This window comes from Cotesia glomerata, unplaced genomic scaffold (genome assembly GCF_020080835.1).
Source record: "Cotesia glomerata isolate CgM1 unplaced genomic scaffold, MPM_Cglom_v2.3 scaffold_19, whole genome shotgun sequence".
NCBI classification, from domain to species: Eukaryota; Metazoa; Arthropoda; class Insecta; order Hymenoptera; family Braconidae; genus Cotesia; species Cotesia glomerata.
In genome coordinates this window covers 37856-55340 of record NW_025402330.1, presented here as the reverse complement: position 1 = coordinate 55340, position 17485 = coordinate 37856, and the positions used below count along the sequence as shown (strand labels likewise).

The following is a 17485-nucleotide window of genomic DNA, read 5'->3' as shown; positions in this document are numbered from 1 at the left end:
TTGGCCAGGACGGGAGAGTAGCAAATTTCCGTCGCGAGACTATTACGATAAGACTGCATATAAAAAGTCTGTAATGGGTATCGTATATGAAACAAAGACTGGTAGTGGGTATAAAAGGATTACAGTATGTCTAAAGATTATCACTCCTCATCAAGCTCTGAAAGTGTTGACACGTCAGAACGCAGAGTTCCTAAAAAGTCTAGAGCTAAAATTACGTGGAAAATTCACAAGATAAAAATAAATTTTTGTTGTTTAGCTTGTGTGATACCATGGCGGAAATCTTAGATATAAAAAAATCGATTATTTTTGATGAGTCTATTGTGCACTGTGAAGCTCATTCACACCTACCATACGCATCATCAACATTTAACAACAGTGATGAAATAAGGATTGCTGTTCAGCATCAAGATCTGTGCTTGCTCCCAAGCAAGAGCACATTACATTTTTATGGAAGAGTGAGGAAAGCTAATAATACTGCTGTGAGTGCTACTACAAAGATGATCAACATGGCTGTCTGTCATATGTTTGAAGAGATACGTTATGAGTTGAATGGTGTAGAAATTGATAGATGTAAGAGTGTTGGTATTACCAGTGTTATGAAAGGATACGCTTCTCTGAGTCCGGGACAGCAAAATATTCTGGAAAATGCTGGTTGGATTGTTAATGAAGATAATAATAAGTTGACCAATGCTAATGGCTACTTTGATGTCTCAGTACCGCTGAGTTTTATCCTAGGATTTGCTGAAGATTATCAACGAGTTATTGTGAATGCTAAGCATGAATTGATACTGATCAGATCAAATACTGATCAAAATGCTTATGTTGTTACCGTTGAGGATGAAAATGTTTCAATTACGATTCAAAAAATTGAGTGGATTGTACCGTATATAACAATGTCTGACAAGTATAAAATTGAGGTGTTGAATTATATAACCTCTGATCCAGCTATCCCAATCAGTTTCCGGACTTGGGAACTGTATGAGTATCCACTGCTACCAGCTACAACCAATCACATTTGGGCAATTAAAACAACAAATCAATTCGAGAAACCTCGTTTTGTCATCGTTGGATTTCAAACAGCAAGAAAGAATCAATCGAATCAAAATTCAAGCGAGTTTGACCATTGCAGCATAAGAGATATTAAGCTCGTCTTGAACTCTCAGAGTTATCCATATGGAAATTTGAACCTCAACATTACGAATAATCAGTACGCCTTGATGTATGATATGTACACAAATTTTCAAAGTGCTTACTATGGAAAAGAAGCTGAACCGCTAATGGCTAAGAAAAATTTTTTTAATAAAGCACCTCTGTATATAATTGACTGCTCCAAGCAGAACGAGTCAATCAAGTCTGGGCCTGTGGATATACGTCTGGAGTTTGAATCATCAGCACAGTTTCCAAATCAAACTGCTGCTTACTGTTTGATAATTCACGACCGAATAATTGAGTACAATCCCATCAGCAGCACTGTAAGAAAACTTACTCAATGGTACAGTTTGATCCTAAGCCTACCATACATTATATGTATGTGTGGGACTTTGCATCCAGACAAGCAAGGAAAAGTTCATGGGAACAAGCAGCAAGAAATAGAGAACGATTTCACCGACGAATACAAGAATTAAATAAAATTATTGAACTTGTGTTAATTAATAAACTTAATGTAATAAAAAATAATTAATAAACTTAATGTAATAAAAAAATTAATTAATAAAAAAAAACACTTTTATTTGTAATTTAATGATTGTTTATTTATAAAACCTTATTAAAATAATTATTTTAAGATACATTAGCTCATAAAAAAGATTTATTATTACATTCATAGCAGTCCTTCTTCAATGGATAAGGGCCATCGAGAACATCATTATTCATAGTTTTATAATGCTCTGTACATCTTGTGTAATCGATAAATCTTGAGTCCATCTTTATGTGATGAGGTAGCTTTGACCATACAGCATTTATTCCATGTTTTGTGAATTTAAGTATGAAAGATTTATCCAAACAGGCAATATCTTGTGGATCCATCTTCACTAAAGACTGAAACTGATAAAAAAGCTGTAGTGACTTTTCCAGCGATGGACTTAGACCCCAACAGCTGAGAAACCAACATTTCATTCTATGAACTGTTTCGTAGGCACAAGCATAATTGCTTTTACTTGAGTGATTTTTCTTCAGGAGACACGGTTGGATGGGATCAAAGTCTTCAAGATGGTTGATAAATCTCATCTTTGATAAATCAATTACTTCAGCTGAAAAATTAATTACTTTTTCAAGCCAATATTTTTTTTCTTCACCCAAAACATAAACGTATGTTTTCTGCTTGAGAGTCTCTCGCAGCACTTCTTCGAGTTCGTTATAGAAGAATGATCCTTCATCCCATCTGATGCCATGGTTTCTCAACAAAAAGTCTTTGGTCTCCAAGACCATAAATTCATTGGTGTACCCAGCTGGTGGTTCGAAAGTTGCTAGCGCAGCAGTACTTAAAAAATCCACTTCATCGCTAATCGAGATAACAGCAAGCTCTTTGACAATAAAAGATCCATCAAGCGTGTAGAAGCCTTCAAAATCAATGAAAATCTCCATCTTCTCAACTTAAGTGCTCAAGTTCACATTCGAAAACATAATAACGGTGTCATGGTTGTGAGCTGATTTTATATCGCTAATCCCCACTACCACCATAAAGATGAAAAAGTAGGGGTAAATTGCGCAGAAAGGATTGCATCAGAAAAAAAAAATTTCATCAGAAAATGACGTCACTAACAAGTTAGGACTTGTTTACAAAAAGGCTGACGAAATAGCGGGACAAAATGGCAGCGAAATCGCGGGAGATGACGGTGAAAGGGTTGTAGAGATAGTCAAAATGGCGGCTGCCAGTGGCGGGCCAAAAGGGGTGACGTAGTCGTGGAAAATGGCGGCTACTAGGCAGACCAAAAGGGATGCCGTCGTCGCGGGAAATGGCGGCTACCACGTGGTGGATCAAAAAGGGGGTGGTAAAATGGCTGAAATTCAAAATAGTGTACCAGATGGCGGATCAAAAAGGGCGAGAAAACGGCGGAAATTAAAATTCAAATAGTCAATAAAAAGGGTTATAAGTATGGTCAAATGATAAAAAAGGGTTGAAAATATGGTTGGTAATTTAGCGTGGACACAAACCACCCTGTCGGTATGTAGATTCCTACTTTATCAGTATCTCGGAAGCCCCTTGCTCCTCTACTTCTCTCTAACTCATTGCTCGAACCACCATACATAGCCAATTTTTAGAAATAATCTAACATTACCACCGATCTACTTCGGGTGGGAAAATTCTTAAAGAGGGGAAAATTAGACCGTCCTTAAAATCTCCTGTCACCTACAAAAAAACCTCACTAGTACTTCCTGCGCTTGAATATTTAAAACATCCTTATTAGTTTACAGTCTTAATTGTCTCGATAACGTACATATAATTTCGGGCGAATATGAATTCAATTCAGTTGAACTAAGTATTAATATCGCATAAAAAACTTCCAGTCAATCAATAATCCTTGTTTAATTATAACATTTATTGGCAGTTAATACTTCAATAAAATTAATTCATAAAACGAAGTTACGGTGTTAAAATCAATTATCTCCGGCACAATCCCTTTTTCTACCTGCATCGAGCCAGCACGAGCCAACAGTAGTCAGCATTTATCGCACATTTTCTTGTTCAAAACCAGGTATAATTTGTTATTTCCTTTTCCATACATGTTATTTTTTTCTCTCCCATATTTAAGTAAAACTACCTAGTGTGATTGATATTAGGGTGAATTATAAATACTAATTAATTCCGAATCATTATTCATCGGCCATTCTCTTATTTATCCCGCGTACTCAAGTAAAATACCTACTGGCGAGGTTCCCGCCACTCTGAACAAAGGCTTTCAGTAGCTAGTTCTAAAATTCGTAACTTAATAAACATAATTATTGCGTTTGCGACACTCTGGATGTAACAAAATTTAAGAGGTTAAAAAGGCTTAAAAAATAAAAAAGACCATTCGGCAGCCGAAATGGAAGTATATTTCATTTAATTACTTATCAATCAAAATTACAATTGAATTTTAACGTACAATTTTTATTATAATCATAACAATAAAAGTTTTCTAATGAAAAAAATAAAATAAAAATTTTATAAAATGAATGCAATAGTAAATTTCATAATTGAAGTAGTGAAATAGGACTTAATTTTGGGACTACACATATGATATGGTACTCGAATTGGAGCTTATTCAAAAAGCTTTCAGATGCAATTTATGGAGATTCAATAAGTTATACCATTCAAACATTATTCGAGTAGGAATATGAAGAAATATGAATTTTTATGATTTTGAAATCCTGGAATTTCTAAATTACTTGACCGATTAAGCTCATCTTCGAACTTGACTTTGGTATCTATCGGTAGAATAAGTATGTTGAGTTTGGTAAGGATCCGTTGTAAATTGGCGACGCTATCGTCGTGACAAGCTGCGTTATATCGTATATATATAAATATATATATACAGTAGAACCTCGTTAAGTCGAACCTCGATAAGTCGAAAACCTCCGCAACTCGAAGAAATGTTTCATCCCCTTCCCTTCAAGCCGTAAAACCTCCGTTGCTCGAAATTTTTACCCTCTATAAGTCGAAATAATTAGTGAGTCCCTACAAGCTGTTTCTGTACATTTTTACCTTCCATAACTCGAATACATACACTTAGACCTCTTTATCTCGAATTAAAAATTATTATCGTATGTAAATATCTTATTTGGATTATTAGTTCTACGAAATAGTAATAAAATTCAAAGCTGACGTCAGGTTTTCTGTTGGCAATTGTAAAATTATCATACCGTTTACTGAGAAAAAAAAATACTTTTACTCAATTAACAATTTCTTGGTTCGAAAAATTCGATGACGACCAAATATTCTATTATTACCAATTATTGATTTCTGAAGAAAAGAGCATCAATATTTATCTTTCAGTAATAGATAAACAAGAGAATAGCTTTATTTAAATTAAGTAAAAATTATTTCAATCAATTTAACAAGTCCTTGAGCTAAGAATATATATTCTTGAAAATTTTCAAGAACATTAATTATTGTATAAGAAAATTTTCTTAGTAAAAATATTGAACAGTGAAGCAGTGAAGATGAGTCAAAAAAAAAGAATGTTGCGAAACAGTTTGATGAAACCAGTTACTGCCTAACTTGAAACCCTCTATAACTCGAAAACTCTATAACCTGAATTTTTTTGTCTCTCCCTTCAAGTTCGAGTTATAGAGGTTCTACTAGATATATATATATATATATATATATATATGCTGTATATATATATATATATATATATATATACAAGGTGTCCCAAAAGTCACGGACGCCATTGTAGCATCTGATGAAAAAAATAATTCTGAGACGAAAAGTCCTTAGCCATTTTTCAATTAACTGCATAGATAATTAATTATTAATTAAAAATAACGTCTCTTTATTTGTTAGAGAGAGAGCGCCAGTGTCCAGTAAAATATGTGCCAAACAAAGACACAACTAACTGTATGACTAACTAGTTTTTAACGTAGTCACACATATTTACTTACACAGTCACACGTGCAAGCATCTTCGTTGGAACGAACTTGACTTGACACTAGTACTCTCTCTCTAACGCATAAAAGGACGTTATTTTAATTAATAATTAATTATCTATGCGTCTGATTAAAAAATGGCTAAGGACTTCTCGTCTCAGAGTTATTTTGTTTATCAGATGCTACAATGGCGTTCGTTACTCCTGGGACACTCTGTATATATATATATATATATATATATATATATATATATATATATATATATATATATATATATATATATATATATATATATATATTAGGGTGGCGCAAAAAAACCGACTATTTTTTTTTTTTGAGTCTCGAGTGAAAAAATGTTAGTTTTTGATGTTTTAATAGCTCTCTCCAAAGGACAGCTTAAAAAAAAATTTTTAAGACGTCGCTCCAAATTTTTTTAAAATTCTAAAATCGTCAAAAATCGAATTTTTTTTTTTTTATTTTTTTTCTCGTTACGGTATAATTTTATAGACTAAAAAAAAAATAAGTTTCTGGAAATTTCAGTTCAAAATTTGAATTTTGAAAGGTCGCTCATAATTTTTTTCAATTTATTAGTGCATTAGTTTAGATTTTTTCGAGCGACCTTTTACTATTCAAATTAAAATTCCATGCATTGTTTTTTTTTTTATTTATTACAATAATCGATAAAAATACATCACGAGATGAACTAAAAATCAAGCACAACATAGAAAATATAATTTTTTTTTAATTTAATAATTTTATTTAATCAACTGCCAGGCGTGGGTTCGAATCCCAAGCTCGTCTTAGAAACCAGCTTGGTTGAGATTTGACCTTGCTGCGTAGGTTAAGATTTTTTCAAACCAAAAAGACCTCAACGTACCACTCCCAACACTTAAAGTCGGCAATATGACTAATTAAAGAAAAAAAAAAAAAAATTATGAGCGACCTTTCAAAATTTATATTTTGAACTGAAACTTTCAGAAACTTATTTTTTTTGGTCTATAAAATTATACCGTAACGAGAAAAAAAATTAAAAAAAAAAAATTAAATTTTTGACGATTTTTGAAATTTTAAAAAATTTGGAGTGACCTCTTAAAAATTTTTTTTTAAGCTGTCCTTTAGTGAGGGCTCTTAAAACATCACAAACTAACATTTTTTCACTCGAGACAAAAAAAAATAGTCAGTTTTTTTGCGCCACCCTAATATATATATATATATTTATACGATATAACGCGGCTTGTCAGCACGATAGCGTTTTCAATTTATAACCGATTCTTCTCAAACTTAACATGCTTTATCTATAGATCAAGACCAAGGTTAAGTTTGAAGATGAGCTTAATCGAGCGAGTAATTTGAAAATTACAGGATTTTGAAATTTTGAAAATCGTAAAAATTGCTGTTTTTCCTACTTCAACTTGGTATAATTACTGAACTAGACAAGATATTAAAATTCGGTAAAATGCATCGTAAAGTTCCTTTAATAAGCTTCAATTTTAACTAATCATAAGTGGTAATAGTCACATTATTACTTCTTTTAGAGTTCGTTTAATGAAACAGTTTTACTGTTGCAGCCGTTTCTGCCAGGACACAACAATTAGAATTATTGTCTGCATCATAGCTTAATCATGATGTAAATTCAATAATTACGATATTGATCAGTCTTTGGTGTAATGCTTTCGGGTAGGTCGTCTGTAAATATGTCACAAATTAGTTCTAAATTTTGTTTTCTTCAATTAAAATTTCATCCGATTTCAAAATTCTGATTAACTTAGAAACTGTTGTTCCTAAGCAGTTACTTAAAATTTGGACATTTATAATTCAAATCTTATAATCTTTGCAATTGTTTGATAAATATTTGAGAAAATTTTTCTTCACAAGATATTTTTTTTTTCCAAAATTTGTTTTAAATAGTTTTAAATTTAGTATTGAATTTTGTTTTTAATTCATGAATTAAGTTATACATTATTAGTTTTTATATTATTTTATCTAAAATCAATTTTCTTCATTTGAAAAATCTACTTCCATTTCGGCTGCCGAATGGCTTTTTGCTTTTGCACTCGTGGACCATTTTCAATAACAGGTTTCCGAGAAAAAATATTTATATATAATTATATATATTTATATATAAATTGGTTATATATGATTATATATGAAAAATGGCCAAATATAATCATATCTAATCATATATAATTATATATAACAATATTTAATTATATATTTATTACATCTAATTAATTATTGGGTTAATTTTATGGATAGAGTATTTAATATGGTCCAACTATTAACCCTGCTCAATGCTGCTTAACTTTAGTGATGTCCGTGCGTCTTGAAGTTTCTGTCTGCTGTGCTGCTGTCTTAGATGACAATGATTCTATGATCTACATAATGTATCATATGGCTTTATCATCAATATAATATAAAAATTGATTTTATAATATATTTGGATAGTCATAATTCATAATTTATTTATTTGACCGAATCTCATTATAATATAACACTCATTTAAATAATAAAATAAATAATGATTTACTATTAGGTAGTATCAGAGAAGACCAAAACATCTCATAGGAAATGTAACAAATTTTGTATTTCAGAATTATTTAAACGTAATTATAAACATCATTTTACACTTCTTGTGATTACCAAAAAAAAATTTTTTTTCAAAGAAAAAATTTTTATATATGTTAATTATATATAAGCTTATATAATTATATATGGGATTATATATAATCTTGGATGGCTGTATATTGCTCCATATATAGTTATATATAATTATACAGGGTGTCCCAAAAGTCACGGACGCCATTGTAGCATCTGATGAAAAAAATAATTCTGAGACGAAAAGTCCTTAGCCATTTTTCAATTAACCGCATAGATAATTAATTATTAATTAAAAATAACGTCTCTTTATTTGTTAGAGAGAGAGCGCCAGTGTCCAGTAAAGTATGTGCCAAACAAAGACACAACTAACTGTATGACTAACTAGTTTCTATAGCTAACGTAGTCACACATATTTACTTACACATTCACACGTGCAAGCGTCTTCGTTGGAACGCACTTGACTTGACACTAGTGCTCTCTCTCTAACGCATAAAAGGACGTTATTTTAATTAATAATTAATTATTTATGCGTCTGATTAAAAAATGGCTAAGGACTTTTCGTCTCAGAATTATTTTGTTTATCAGATGCTACAATGGCGTCCGTTACTTCTGGGACACTCTGTATAGTCATATATGATTATATACAATTATATATGATTATATAGAAACATTTTTTCTTGGGTTTGTATTCTTTTCTGCCGGGTAATTCTCGACTGACATTTTGATTTCTAAAAAACTTTTGGATTCTATCTTCAGCAGCTTTCAGTAAAGGGTGGCCTTTGTTTCCATCAGAAATTAATAAAATACCATCTTGTTGTACTTTTTCTTTCACCTTTTTTATCATGTATATTGATGCGCCAAAAATATTTACAATTTTTTCTTTTGACCAAGTTGATGGTAGTACAGATAATATTTAAATTTTTTCTTTCGATATGCTTGTACTATCAAATTTTTTTTTTCAATTCAAGTATTATTTCTTTCCAGTCATTTCTGAATTATCATCAATGACTAAAGTTTTATAGTCAATCGTGTACAATGTATTATCCGTAGCATGTTCGAATCATAAGTGTTACTTAGATTTTATCTCATAATATTTAAGCTGGGCATAAGTTTCTGATCGATCTAAATCTTTTCTTTTGATTGGAGATAAACTGAACAAAATTGAAATAGCATTAAGTCGATCTAGATGAACTTTTTTTGGAGTAAAAGTTTTACTATTTGAAAGACAAATTTCAGATGGAGAACTTGAAAAATTGGATAACTGCAATTTCTGAGATAAATAGAAGACATTGTTTCTTATATCATGAAACGGGGTATTTTGTTCCTCTTGGTTACCCCTAATATTTCTTTAGAGCGCAACTGGATTTTTATACATAGTATACAGAAACTGGACCAGAACATGGAGTAATTAAACAGGGTCAGGAGAGATTGCTAAGAAGGAAACAGAAATCATTAAAAGAAATTCATTTTCAAAAATTATTTTTATTTAACCAACCGTTTACACAAATAAAACCCCTTACAAAATAATTATATAAAATCATTCCCGATGATACCCTCTTATGGAGTATCTATATCGCGGTTTTTAACTTACTACCGTTGTACCCCCAACCCAGGCATCTATACAACAGTTTTTAAGTGTGCCCAGGAAACAGAGGAGGATACCATGAATCTCTAGGCTACACTGTAATGATAATCTACACACACCCACAATTTTATTTATTTTTTCAACTTACTCCTATTGCACCTCCAACCCGGGCATCTATGCAAAGGATTCTGAGTGTGCCCAAGAAACAGAGGAGGGTACCATGAAATCCTAGGCAACACTGCATTAATAATTCTACCCACCCACACTATTAATTTCCCACGCACACTAAATATTTCCCCATAATTTTACAAATTAAATTTCATAAATTTATTTTCTAAAGTTTTCTCATTAAATTTTATTTTCCAAATGAAATCCTATTTAATTCCCCTTTACTAATTTACCAAATCCGATTTCTTACTTATTTATAAATCTTAATCCAAATTCCATTTTATCGATTTAAAGTTCTTAACTAATTTAATGTTGTGGCGGTCTTAACAATACAACGATAAATATTTAATTACAAGAGGTCTTCGTATCTTGAATTAATAGATTAAAATCTGACGACAGAGGTCTTAATAATCTGCCTGCAATGTGTTTGTTGCGCCCGATAATTATTTTATTTAATTTAATTTCGTTTAATTAATTTACTTTATTTTATCTAATTTATTTTACCAGAATTTATTAAGTATTTTGCTAAATTGATTTTAATTTAGTCCACATTATTTTGTCAGAATTTACGAATTAATTTACCTGACATTAATTTCTGAATTAAGAGTTTATCAATCAATTTTATTTGATGTACTTTGACTAAATTATTTAACTGATCTTGAATATCTGAGTTTATTTTATCTAAATTATTTTATTTTTCTTTCTATTGTGTCGCTTGAAAACTTAGAATTTATTTAATTTTATTTTATTTGAGAACTAAGGATTATATTTCACTTCACAACGCACTAAGATTTTAGTCTCGATCTTGCGTGTCCTCTACTCAGAGTTTTAGCGCGGGACAAAATGGCTGACTCTCTCTCCCTCGGTCTTGCGTTTTTGTCACATAACTTTTGGTAATTTTTTTTCCGAACGAAATTTACAAGTGTTTTATTTTCTACTTTCAACTAAATAATTTGAATTAACAATTTTGCTGATTTTAACTGATTCTAATTTCACTTTAAACAATTAAAAATTTAATCCAAATTATTTTACTGATTTTAAGTATTTTTATTTCAAATGATTTTACTAAACTTTTGCAGAAACATTTTAATGATTTTAATTCAAATGATTTTACTAAAACTTTACCAAAATATTTTAATGATTTTAATTCACGCAATTGATTAAATAAATTCACTCCAATTCAATTACCAAAAAACAATTTTCACGTAGCACCAAAGTCATGAATTAACAAACTGAAATAGTTCCTAGCAAAATTAATTCAGACTCTGCCTACATGCTTAATTAATAAACCGAAGTCATTCCTGGTTTTATTAATTAAATATTTAGTAATTTATTTCTGACTTATTCTTAAATTCATTCTTAATTTAAGCCTGACTTTTATTTTGAACTTTTCTCAATCATTCTCAAATTTGTTCCGGATTTTATTCTAAATATATTCTTAATCATATTAGAAATATTTTACTAAATAAATTCTAAATTGAATTCTAAATATTTTCTTAAATAAATTCTAAATTATATTCTAAATAATATTCTAAGACTAGTAATTGTGACCGAACGCGAAATGGCGATGACCTTCAGCCGACATGAGGGCCTGGCTGATGCCGCACCACCGAGAAATTATTTAGACATGATATTCGTACCTGGAGTTTTTATAATTTTATTGCGCACTCCTTCGATGAGCTGTAAACTTCTTATCTCGATGCTGGTACAGAATCTCTCCTTGGTGAGTTATTTGATTTGGCGGCAAAGACTCCGGTCACCGCGTCGCGTCACGTACTCCTCGACAATTATTTTACCTGTAACTGCTAATTGGCATTAGAACTTATTACCGTTTAAGATTAACTAATGCAAGCTGACATGAAGGCCTAGCAAGCAATAATTAATAAAGTTTTATCGCTTCGTTCCACTTAAGCTGAGCGAAATAAAATAATTACCATGTGGAAAGATAGAATGTCCATCTGTTAGCTTGAATTAGATTCACTAGTCACTTGACCAATAGGCAGGAAAAACTTTAATTTATAAAATAATTACCTTAAGTAGTTGTTTAGTAAGTTTTTACGTGTCTGTTCAATAAGACTGTTCGGTCACAATGAATCTTCAGAATTTTGTTGGTGCGTTTCTTTTGTTATGTCCAAGGGCGTTTTTAGAGCAGTAGCGTAAACGGTGGAGGTTTGGACTAACGGTTTAAAGAATACGCAATGGAGGTTTTAATTCCGTTGTTTTAATTATTTATGTGGGACGTTTTCGATGTACGAATTTACCACGCCTTCGTTTGAGACTGAGCACGGATTTTTATTGAGTATAGATGTACTTACTACTTGCAGGATTATTTCTTATTACCGGATCCGTGATTCCGGGGCTGCTATTAGCACCTTTTCCTTGAATGGGCCCTCTAGTTGGTCCTTGCAGTGGATGGAAGTGGATGGATTTGGGCTGCTTACTCTAAGGGCTCCTCATTTTATGAAATGAACTAACTCGAACAAAATTTCACTTCTTTTGATATTTATTTTTATAAACACTAAAACTTTTACACTTACACAAATTTTACTAAACGTAATTTATTTATTTGAATTTTATTTATTTGAGCTAACGTCCTCTAGTCCCCCGTAGGGTAAAGTGCGCGAAATTAGCTTTTAAGAGATTTTTACTTATTTACTGACCGAATTCTCGCCTAAGTGCAGAGCAAATTAGAACTTTGAGATTACGGCTCTCTATGATTATAATTAATACTTATAATTAATACGTGGCCTGCCGGTTAAGCCGTGTCTGAACTCGTCTTAAGTGCAGCGCAAATTAAGATAAGGGACTTCTACAAGGCACGGGTCCGTCAAGTTAAACGCGGAAGTCAAATTAACTAACAACAACAAGGAGTGGCTGATGATCACCTTTTTAAAAGCTCGCGCTGCTGAGTTTGCAGAAGTCCCCGCTAGTCAACCAGCAGTCGCGTAGCTTCTATTTTATTGTGGCTTTCGCGCATGGAGAAGTCTTCCATCTGCGTGGATAATTTAAATTTAAAGAAAGAAAAAAAAATTTGCGGGTGGACATAATACTTTCTCCACTTCGTCTTTCCCATTCTCTCTCCGCGCCGGCGCTTCCTCCTTGGGAACTTACTCACTACTTATAGCTAGAGGCGCGAGTACTTCAGAGCACAGCGCTCTGGGGAGTCGGTCGATAAATAACTAGCGTGGATCGGAGACCTTCTCTGGATAAAGGAGGCCCCGTATACTCTGTTACGATCATTAGCGGAGTTTCTTCTTGGTCAGATGTATTGTCATCTGAATTTCGAGAAATATTCTCCACTGGGTAGAGATGTACATTTACCGGTATTTTGATTTTATGTGACGAGACCGTCATAAATACCGTTTCGTGACGGTAAGTGACGTCACAAATTTTTTTTCAACACGTTTGTTGTGCAAATGACGGTCACAAGCCCGGTCACAATTGTTACCGTCAAATACAACTACGTAGACGACCCATGACGGTTTTTTTTTACAAGAATGACTTAATTATTTGGAAAGTATTTCACTGAAAGATAAGAGGTTTGATAAAAAATAAAATGTCGAGTTAGAATAAGTATAATTTGTTATAAAGGATGAATAACGAAATTTAAATAATTTTATTATTTAAAACTTTGCTTGAAATTAACAAATAATAATATTTTTTTCTTCAGATATTTTTATTATTATCACATCTTAGTTGTTTGGTTTAATAAAAAAATAATTTTAATTATTTATTTACTTTCCCGAGAAAAAATTTTTCTATATAATCATATATAATTGTATATAATCATATATAATTATATATGATTGTATATGGAATCACATATATAATTATATACAATTATATATAATCATATATAAGCATACATGATTATATATGGAATTGTATATAAGGTTATATATAATTATATATGACTATATATGGAGCAATATACAGCCATGCAGGATTATATATATCCGATAAAAAACGTTTGGATCCAAGCATATATAATTGGATCTAAACAGTCAGATATGCTTGGATCCAAATTTTGGCGCGATCCAAACGGATCCAAACAGAAGCTGACAATATACAAAGAGATCCAAGTAGATCTTACTATATCTTCGAATATCCAAGCATATCTAAGCAGATCTTTGTAAAACGTCGATCTTCAAAATATTTTACCCAAAAACACATTTCAAGAAATTTTACAACATGAAAAAGAATACAAGTATAATAAGTATATTAAACTTTAAACTATTTTAACTATAAATCTACTCGCATTTTATTGTTATTATAAACTCTAAATACTTTTAACGAACATATGTAAATCTCAATAAATAATGATATTTACGTATAAAAGATAAATGGATATTTTAGAGCTATTGATCTCACTTATTTATTTTATTTCTTTATTATAATATTTAGCTTATCTTTATTGTAATATTTAGTTTATATGGTTAGAATAACGTAACTCAAAATTAGCAGTAAGAAAAAAAGGAAATGTTTAAAAGACTAAATAATTGATAAAATATTAATATTTTAGTTATCAAATTAACGTGTGTCAGAAAGGGTAAATCATAATTTACGGTGCAGTAGGTGGTTTTATCTGAAGATTTTTAGCATGCTCTCGTTTAATTTCACCAATGTGCTGGGTCATTGATCTCTTGATTTCACTTTCATTATAAGGTGCTGACTCGCCATTTTTCTTTTTTTTTTCCAGCCATGCTCCTTTGAATAGTTTAATGCATAGTCTAGAATAAAAAATAAACTTGATGAATCACTATTATTAATTATTAAATTAAACAATTTATCAACCAGCGAAATTAAATCAAAGTTCCATTGCACTTATTAGAGCTTACTTATTATTGCCGTTTTAGCTGCATGGTGAAACGGTTCTACTTTTTTCTTGTTTTTCTCAGAGCCTTGTGCGCGAGCAGCTTGACCACTGAATGTATAACGTAATAGCTCTTCTTGCTTCAAAACCCCTTCCATGAAATAACGTGCGAGGACCGTCACTTCCCCACTTTCTTGACCAATATCTAATTTTTTTTATGCAAAAGATATTTGGCACAAATCCAATCATCTACAACAAAAATATATCAATGAAAATGCAAAGTAGAGACTATAATAAATCTTAATATGTCAATCGAACGCCGGATAACGAATAATTAATATAAGTTAAATTGATATTAAATTTTATGAGTTAATTAATCTAATACGCAATGTCATTTCAGTTAGAAAACTATTAGCGCAAAAAGAAATTATTTTGCATTTGAATATTGAAGTAATAAATCAAATTTAGATAATTTTTGAGATTGATCAAAAAAATATATACCATGCATGGCTAAATTTCTTGAAAATCGTAAATACAAGAATAATTGAAGTAATTAAATTTCTCAAAAAGTATAACAGTAAATGTATGGAAAGAATTAGTTTTAAAAATTTAGATTAACGTTTAACATACTTTTTCTCCATGATTAGGGCCCAAAAGTTGAATATTCTCATCATAATATTCTGGTTGCTTTGCTTCAAGATCAGTTTTATTTTTATTATTTTTATCCTCATTGCTCAAATTATCTTCAATAGCTGAATCAGCGATTTCTTTTTCATCAGCTGACATTTCTTTTTCTCCAAATTCATTAGCTAAAGAATTATTTTTAGCTTTAGTTCCAGTTTTGTCAATCTCGTCTAAAACACTCTCACCACCGGTATCATCAGATTTAGAATAGTGCATCGATGGATCTTCAGTAGATGAATTAAAAGACTCGGTCTCCGAAGATGAAGAATTATTTCTTTTTTTTTAAATTATTGCTAACCCAGGACTTTTATTTTTCACATTAGACGATTCTAATAAAAATAAAAAATTATGTAATAATAAAAATTCATTATAACTATGTGAAGTTAAGCATTCATTAGACAATCATTTTCAAAAGAGTATGAATAGACTTTGTATATAACAGTCGAGCAATTTTTAAACTACATTAAAAAAAAAGTAGCCGAAAAAATAAGCTAGAAAAAAAATTTGATGTACAAAGTACATTAATTTTTATTTCGGCTTACTTCTTTCATCATTCATTTTCTTTTGCAGATCTAAATACATTCTCTTATAGTCGTCTTGGGTAAGACTTTCTTCTTGTGAAGAGTTTTGGTTAGCTTTCAGATTTTTGGGCTCGGTTTTTCTACGTGGCTCCTTCTAATAAGAGAAATAAGAATATAATTAATCATTACATAGTAGCATGCAAAAAAAAACAAGTGCAAATGATGTGACATAGATAAGAGAGTCTGACGATTTTTGATTTTAGTAAAGAGGAAAATATAAACATATATTAATGAGAGTAAATGAGAAAAACATGCAATAATATATAATTATAAAAGAATAAATATTAAAAAAGAGGCTCATGCAAATTTTTTAATTTTTTATGTGTGCATTTTTTTATTTTTAACTCATTACATTTTACTGATCTGGTCTTTTTAGTATGAAAGCTTATAAATAAAATATCTTCTCAATTCAGTCATATATATTTATACAATAAATTTGAACATATAACAAATTATAGTTTTAATATATTCAAAAATATTGACAAAATTTTCGAGTCTTTAACAACTAATTTTTGAACACAAATAAAAAATTTATCTGAAGCCTATTTTTGCTTTTATAATTTAAATACTCAACATATTAGACAAATTGTAAAAGATTTGCATGCTTACTGCTTTTTTTACTGTGGTTTCCAACTTATGAGAGCGTTTATCATCTTCCTTAGCTAAAACTTTTGATAAATTTCTTTTTCGACCTTGACGACATTTTTCATCTGGCAGTTCTGCTTTTTTATCAAATTTAAGTTTGTTTCTGTTTTTAGGCTTGGTAAGTTCTGCCCATTTAGCATCTATCTCATCGTCATTTCCTACAGTTATAAAAAATAACAAAAGTATATTAGTCATAAAATTAAACTCAATTTTATAAGGTTACTTGATACAAACGTGAACAATGATAAACCTGAAGATCCGGATGTTGTCGTAGAAAATTTTTAGAATAATGTAGGTTTGAAAAAAAAAGTTGTCGCAACGATTGGATCTTCAAGCACATTGAACAATGTAAATGTTATTTATAATATTTTTTTGATAAGATACTAATAAAAAAAATTCTTACCTGAATAAAAAACGATTTTACCATAGCACACTTTTTAACTTCCCGCTAAGAAAATTGGAAATTTTCAAAAATCGGGAAGTTATTGGTTTTACCCCATTTTACAAAAATCGAGGTTTCATCAGATCTCGACGTTTTAAGGTCTCATGAAGCTTCCCTGACTATCCCCGCGATGGTGTCTGTGTGTGTGTGTTTGTTTGTGTGTGTTTGTGTGTGTGTGTGTGTGTGTGTGTGTGTGTGTGTGTGTATGTGTGTGTGTGTGTGTGTGTGTGTGTGTGTGTGTGTGTGTGTGTGTGTGTGTGTGTGTGTGTGTGTGTGTGTGTGTGTGTGTGTGTGTGTGTGTGTGTGTGTGTGTACGGCCGTATGTAAACCTCTCATAACTTTTGAACGGCTTTACAGATTTCATCGTGGTTAGCACCATTCGAAAGGGTTTGACTAAACTT

The 17485-nt window shown here is 30.9% G+C and overlaps 2 protein-coding genes across 4 annotated transcripts; one reads left to right on the top strand and one right to left on the bottom strand.

Moving 5' to 3' along the window:
* The first annotated feature begins 269 nt into the window (after positions 1-269).
* On the top strand, positions 270-1625 carry LOC123274023. The gene has a single exon (XM_044741523.1). It carries the CDS (start codon positions 270-272, stop codon positions 1623-1625), a length of 1356 nt encoding a protein of 451 aa, XP_044597458.1.
* Positions 1626-14566: 12941 nt separating this feature from the next.
* LOC123274022 lies at positions 14567-17145 on the bottom strand. 3 transcript variants are annotated; one of them, XM_044741522.1, is made up of 8 exons: positions 17046-17145; positions 16877-16970; positions 16607-16800; positions 15959-16091; positions 15602-15745; positions 15363-15541; positions 14758-14981; positions 14567-14649 (listed from the first exon to the last, which is right to left on the bottom strand). In XM_044741522.1, the coding sequence occupies exons 1-5, from the start codon at positions 17067-17069 to the stop codon at positions 15699-15701; spliced, it is 492 nt and encodes a 163-aa protein (XP_044597457.1). In that variant the 5' UTR covers positions 17070-17145; the 3' UTR covers positions 14567-14649; positions 14758-14981; positions 15363-15541; positions 15602-15698. The 3 variants fall into 3 exon arrangements, 2 of the variants coding, with proteins under 2 accessions (XP_044597457.1, XP_044597456.1); XM_044741521.1 differs by having other exon boundaries at positions 15363-15745; XR_006511429.1 differs by lacking the exon at positions 16877-16970 and having other exon boundaries at positions 15363-15745.
* Between the last annotated feature and the right edge of the window lie 340 nt (positions 17146-17485).

Coding starts and splice junctions, on each gene's coding strand:
- LOC123274022 (XM_044741521.1), bottom strand. CDS start 17,069: ATGGTAAAATCGTTTTTTATTCAG. Junction 16,971..17,045: donor TAAAATCGTTTTTTATTCAG/GTAAGAATTTTT, acceptor ATGTGCTTGAAG/ATCCAATCGTTGCGACAACT. Junction 15,746..15,958: donor GAAAATGAATGATGAAAGAA/GTAAGCCGAAAT, acceptor TATTTTTATTAG/AATCGTCTAATGTGAAAAAT.
- LOC123274023 (XM_044741523.1), top strand. CDS start 270: ATGGCGGAAATCTTAGATATAAAAAAATCGATTATTTTTGATGAGTCT.